Source organism: Sardina pilchardus, chromosome 13 (genome assembly GCF_963854185.1).
Source record: "Sardina pilchardus chromosome 13, fSarPil1.1, whole genome shotgun sequence".
NCBI classification, from domain to species: Eukaryota; Metazoa; Chordata; class Actinopteri; order Clupeiformes; family Clupeidae; genus Sardina; species Sardina pilchardus.
The window spans coordinates 15,784,167-15,789,166 of NC_085006.1; the positions used below are offsets into that span (position 1 = coordinate 15,784,167).

Sequence of the window (5,000 nt, forward strand, 5' to 3'; positions counted from 1 at the left end):
GTGTGTGTGTGTGTGTGTGTGTGTGTGTGTGCGTGCATATGTTATGTGCATGAGAAGGGGTACCTGTATGTGAATGTGTGTATAGGATGTATGTATCCCAATTGATGTAAGCGGGAATTGCATTTCATGACACTGTACATTGAATGTTTTGTGCCATGAAATGTAATTGTCAAGGTGTGTGCTAACGTGCGTGTTTGTGTGTGTGTGTGTGTTGGTGGCGGTGGGTGGGAGGGTGTCGCATGTCAATGTGTCTGCATTTTTGTTTTCCTATAAGTGTATGTGTGTGTGTGTGTGTGTGTGTGTGTGAGAGAGAGGGAGAGAGAGAGAGAGAGGGAGAGGGAGAGGGAGAGAGATGCTCTCCTCCATCCTCTCGCCCACCCAGCTTGGCTGCAGGCGGTAGGATAAGGATCTTGATTAGCGGCCGGCTGCCTTATCTCCCCCCAGCACCTCGGCCTGCTCACTTCCTACACACACACACACACACAGACACACACACACACACACACACACACACACACACACACACACACACACACACACACATAGAGATGGGGGAGGTGTGTGTATGTGTGTCTGCCGTGCTCAAAATTAAAATTCTGCTTGTTTCCACCTCAGCCAGACACACACACACACACACACACACACACACACACACACACACACACACACAGCCAGATGAATGTGGGGGGTCATGTCTCTTGCTGCTGCAAAAGGGAAGTGCTCCCAAAGAATTTCTGCTGTGTTTGGCATTCCAGAGGCTGAGCTTGGCTGAACCCAGCTCACCTGCCGTCCTGTCTGGGATTCGGAAACACACACACACACACACACACACACACACAACACACACACACACGCACATTCTCTCACTCTCTCTCTCTCTCTCTCTCTCTCTCTCTCTCTCTCTCTCTCTCTCTCTCTCTCTCTCTCTCTCTCTAAAACACCTCTTCTATAGCTCACTGTGTGCTTTTTTCTGTTTGTCAAGCCCAGCAATGGTCTCCCTTCCTCTGTAAATGCACATGGCTATTTTTACGACTCTTTTTTATCTCGTGTTGATGAAAGTGTTTCATCTGTAATACCACCGATAACATCACATTAGTGTAGTGAAGCTGTGATTGTATAATAACCCTTTTCCTGTCTGTAATGATCCATATCGTAGATTAATAACAGGTTGTTAAATGATACAGGCTTTTACTCCCCTCCTTTGGTCTCTATCCATCTGTAACCCCTAGCAGCCTCCTCATCATGTGTTAGTGGAGGACGTTGTGTGACCTTGCTGTGTGTTCTTTCTGTCCGCAGGCTGACCGACTGATGTTTGCGCTGCACTTTGTGAAAGGGATGTACCAAGACCTGTTCCAGGAGAATGTGAGTGAAGTCGGGGAGGGTGGGGTGGTTGCAGATGGTCCATGAGTATTATGATGGTGGTGGTGGTGGTGGTGGTGAAATGATGATAATGATGGTGATTACCAGGGTGGGGGCAGGTGATGGTAATGATGATGATCATGAGGTTGGTGGTGGTGATTATGGTGATTACGAGGGTGGGGGCAAGTGATGGTGATGGTGGTGATGATGATGATGGCGGTGATGATGGTGGCAGTGCTGTGGGTGATACTGGTGGTGATGTTGGTGGTGATGATGGTAATGATGAATGTGATGGGGAGGATGGTATTGATGATTATGATGTTTGCATTGATTATGATAATCTGTTGTTCTGTAGGAGTGGGATGCCTTCACTGGTCTGATAGTGGGAGACATGGTCAGAAAAGCGGTGAGTGTCTCTAGTATGTTTGTCCAGTTGTTGTATCTGTTGTTGGCCATTAAGAGGTGTTAAGGTCAGTGTTTATTTTCTGCTTGTTCTCCAGGACTCCCAGAAGTCTACGAGGGAACAGATTCCATCCTGGATCGACCAAGAGAGACACCCAGCAGTGGCTTTATTCAAGGTGGACACACACACACACACACACACACACACACACACACACACACACACACACACACACACACACACACACACACACACACACACACACACACACTGTACACATTTTTGCATGTGCTTCTTCAGTTTTATCCAGAGAATATTCCTGATCATGCACACACACCTATGCATGCACGCACACATACATGCACATAAGTACACACACACACACACACACACACACACACACACATACACATACACACACTCCCACTCCCCCACTCATGGAGCCCCTGTGTCTCTCTCCTGTAGAGCACGTTCCCAGTGCTGTACCAGACTCTGTGCCTGAGCGATGGAGACCTGTGGCTCACCTTCTCACGCAGCTCATGCTGTGAACAGGACTTCCCCAACACCGTCGCTAAGAAGATCTCCCTCTTCCAGCAGGTCAGAGGCACACACACACACTCCTACACAAACACACACACACACACACACACACACACACACACACACACACACACACACACACACACACACACACACACACACACACACACACACACACACACACACACACACACACACACACACCACTCCACTGTCCGCAGCCGTGGTGTACTGGTTAGCGCATCGGGCGTGTAACCGGAGGGTTGCCGGTTCGATCCCCGACCAGTCCACCACGGCTGAAGTGCCCTTGAGCAAGGCACCTAACCCCTCACTGCTCCCCGAGCGCCGCTGGTTGGGCAGGCAGCTCACTGCTCTGGGTTGTGTGATTCACCTCACTGTGTGTTCACTGTGTGCTGTGTGTTCACTAATTCGGTTAAATTGGGTTAAATGCAGAGAACCGAATTTCCCTCACGGGATCAAAAAAGTATATATTCTATTCTATTCTATTCAGTCAGAAAATGAGTAGGTAGCTCTGAATTGTCAGAAGCACAGCATGACATACGTACCCATCATGGTGTGTTTGTTTGTTTGTTTGTTTGTGTGTGATGTTGCTTGTGTTTCCTACAACAAGCTGGCTGAGTCTTCACTGTAACGTCTCCTTCTTCTTGCCCTTTTCCTCTGCTTGTTTTGCTCTTTCCTCTCTGTCTTTCTCCTTCTCCCTCTCTCTCCATGTCTCTTCTTCTCCCTCTCTCTGTCTTTCTCTCTTTCTCCTCCCTCTGTGTGTCTTTATCTCTTTCTCCTCTCTCTGCAGGTGCTGGTGGTTCAGGCCCTCAGACCAGACAGACTGCAGAGCGCAATGGCAGCTTTTGCCTCTCAAGCTCTCGGTGAGTGTGAGTGTGTGTGTGTGTGTGTGTGTGTGTGTGTGTGTGTGTGTGTGTTTGTGTGTGTGTGTGTGTGTGTGTGTGAGAGAGAGAGAGAGAGAGAGAGAGAGAGAGAGAGAGAGAGAGAGAGAGAGAGAGAGAGAGAGAGAGAGAGAGAGAGAGAGAGAGAGAGAGAGAGAGAGAGAAAGTGTCTGTTAGGTCTAGTTGATTATGGCAAAAATCATAATCACATGATTATTTTGGTCAAAATTATAATCACGATTATCAATAAACAGTTATTCATGGGGGGGCAAAGACATGTTCGCTGATGATCTAATCAACATATCCCTTTCTTTAGAATTCTACTTCTGTCATGTGCTCTGCTTGTATCTGCACACTTGGCTCTCCGTAGCAGCACATTAGCTTTTCTCTTTCTCTTTCTCCACTCCTACATCTTTTTATTCGTTATCTTTTCTTGGCTTTCTGCTTCACTTGCCAAAGCGGAACTGTTTCAAACCAGCGGTTGATAGCTTTATAGCTAAATTAGTCACGCTGGTCGGAGTGTTTATTTTTCCCACAGGTTTTCTGAGTTTGCAACTTTAAATGTAGGCTAACCGAGAGGCTTCTCCTCTGGGTCTTGGAAAATATGTTTCATTATCCATTGGGACTGAAGGAGCAAACAATTAGTGTTAATGATCTAACGGTAGCGTTTGCCAAATATTGTCCTCTTGCTCCAGTAGAAGCTGTTAGACAAACTGTAATGTGCTGATTAAAAAATCAGGCGTGTTCTTCTTACGTTAAATTAGCCATTTTGCCATAAGTTCTCTGAGTCGTTTGGTCGCCTCGATTCACAGTGATAATAGCACACTTAGCAGAGATTGCACTAGTTACAATTTCGGCGTGGTTCATAATGTTACTGACCGCATGGACAGCTTTGGTAGGGCCAGGTGTTGTATAGAAAGTATGAGTATGTGTATGCAAGAACATGTACTGTAGGTGTGTGGGCGGGGGGTGCTTGCGTGTGTGTGTGTGTGTGTGTATGTATGGGCCGGGGGTGGGGGGTTTATTTGTGTGTGTGTGTGTGTGTGTGTGTGTACATGTGAGATGATTAATGTATGAGGCAGGCAGGTTGTTGACCACATCATACAGCCGTGTAACCTGCAGCAAATCACGCCACACTGCAGCATCCCCCATGTGACTCACCTCTCACCCACACCTAATGAGCAGCTGGAAATCACACACACACACACACACACACACACACACACACACACACACACACACACACACACACACACACACACACACACACACACACACACACACACACACACACACACACAGTTACTGTACATAGGCTTAAAAGGGTGCACACATGCATGTGCTAGTAGTTATGTATTCTCACACATACACACACACACGCTCAGAGAGGTACACATACACACGCACACACACACACACACACACACATACACACAGTCACACAAGCGCAAAGGGATGTACACATACTGTACATTTTCTCGTAGGCATGTATACATGCACGCGCACACACACACACACACACACACACACACATACATATGTGAGCAAGTTTTCAGAGCCTAATTAGAGACATGTATTACGGCACATCACCAGAAATGTAAAACGTGTGTTTCCCCCGAGGTTAATTAGGAGAGGCCCAGTTTAAGCCCCGCCAGTCCATTTACTCCTCACTGCTGTCCCAGAGGAGCTGATTCAGATCTGATCCAGGATCAGCTGTAGAGCCCAGTGCTGAGAGATGGGAAGGGGAGGGGAGAGGGGGTGTCTGGGGAATGTATTAAAGTTATTTGCGTGTGTGT

At 47.4% G+C, this 5,000-nt stretch overlaps 1 protein-coding gene across 1 annotated transcript in view; it reads left to right on the top strand.

The window, feature by feature from the left end:
* Positions 1-5,000, top strand: part of dync2h1 (dynein cytoplasmic 2 heavy chain 1) — a 135,490-nt gene that overhangs the window by 110,405 nt on the left and 20,085 nt on the right. The window contains exons 70-74 of the mRNA XM_062551939.1: positions 1,297-1,362; positions 1,715-1,765; positions 1,860-1,937; positions 2,228-2,359; positions 3,114-3,186. Of these exons, the coding sequence (XP_062407923.1) occupies positions 1,297-1,362; positions 1,715-1,765; positions 1,860-1,937; positions 2,228-2,359; positions 3,114-3,186 (400 nt within the window). The remainder of the gene's footprint in view (positions 1-1,296; positions 1,363-1,714; positions 1,766-1,859; positions 1,938-2,227; positions 2,360-3,113; positions 3,187-5,000) is intronic.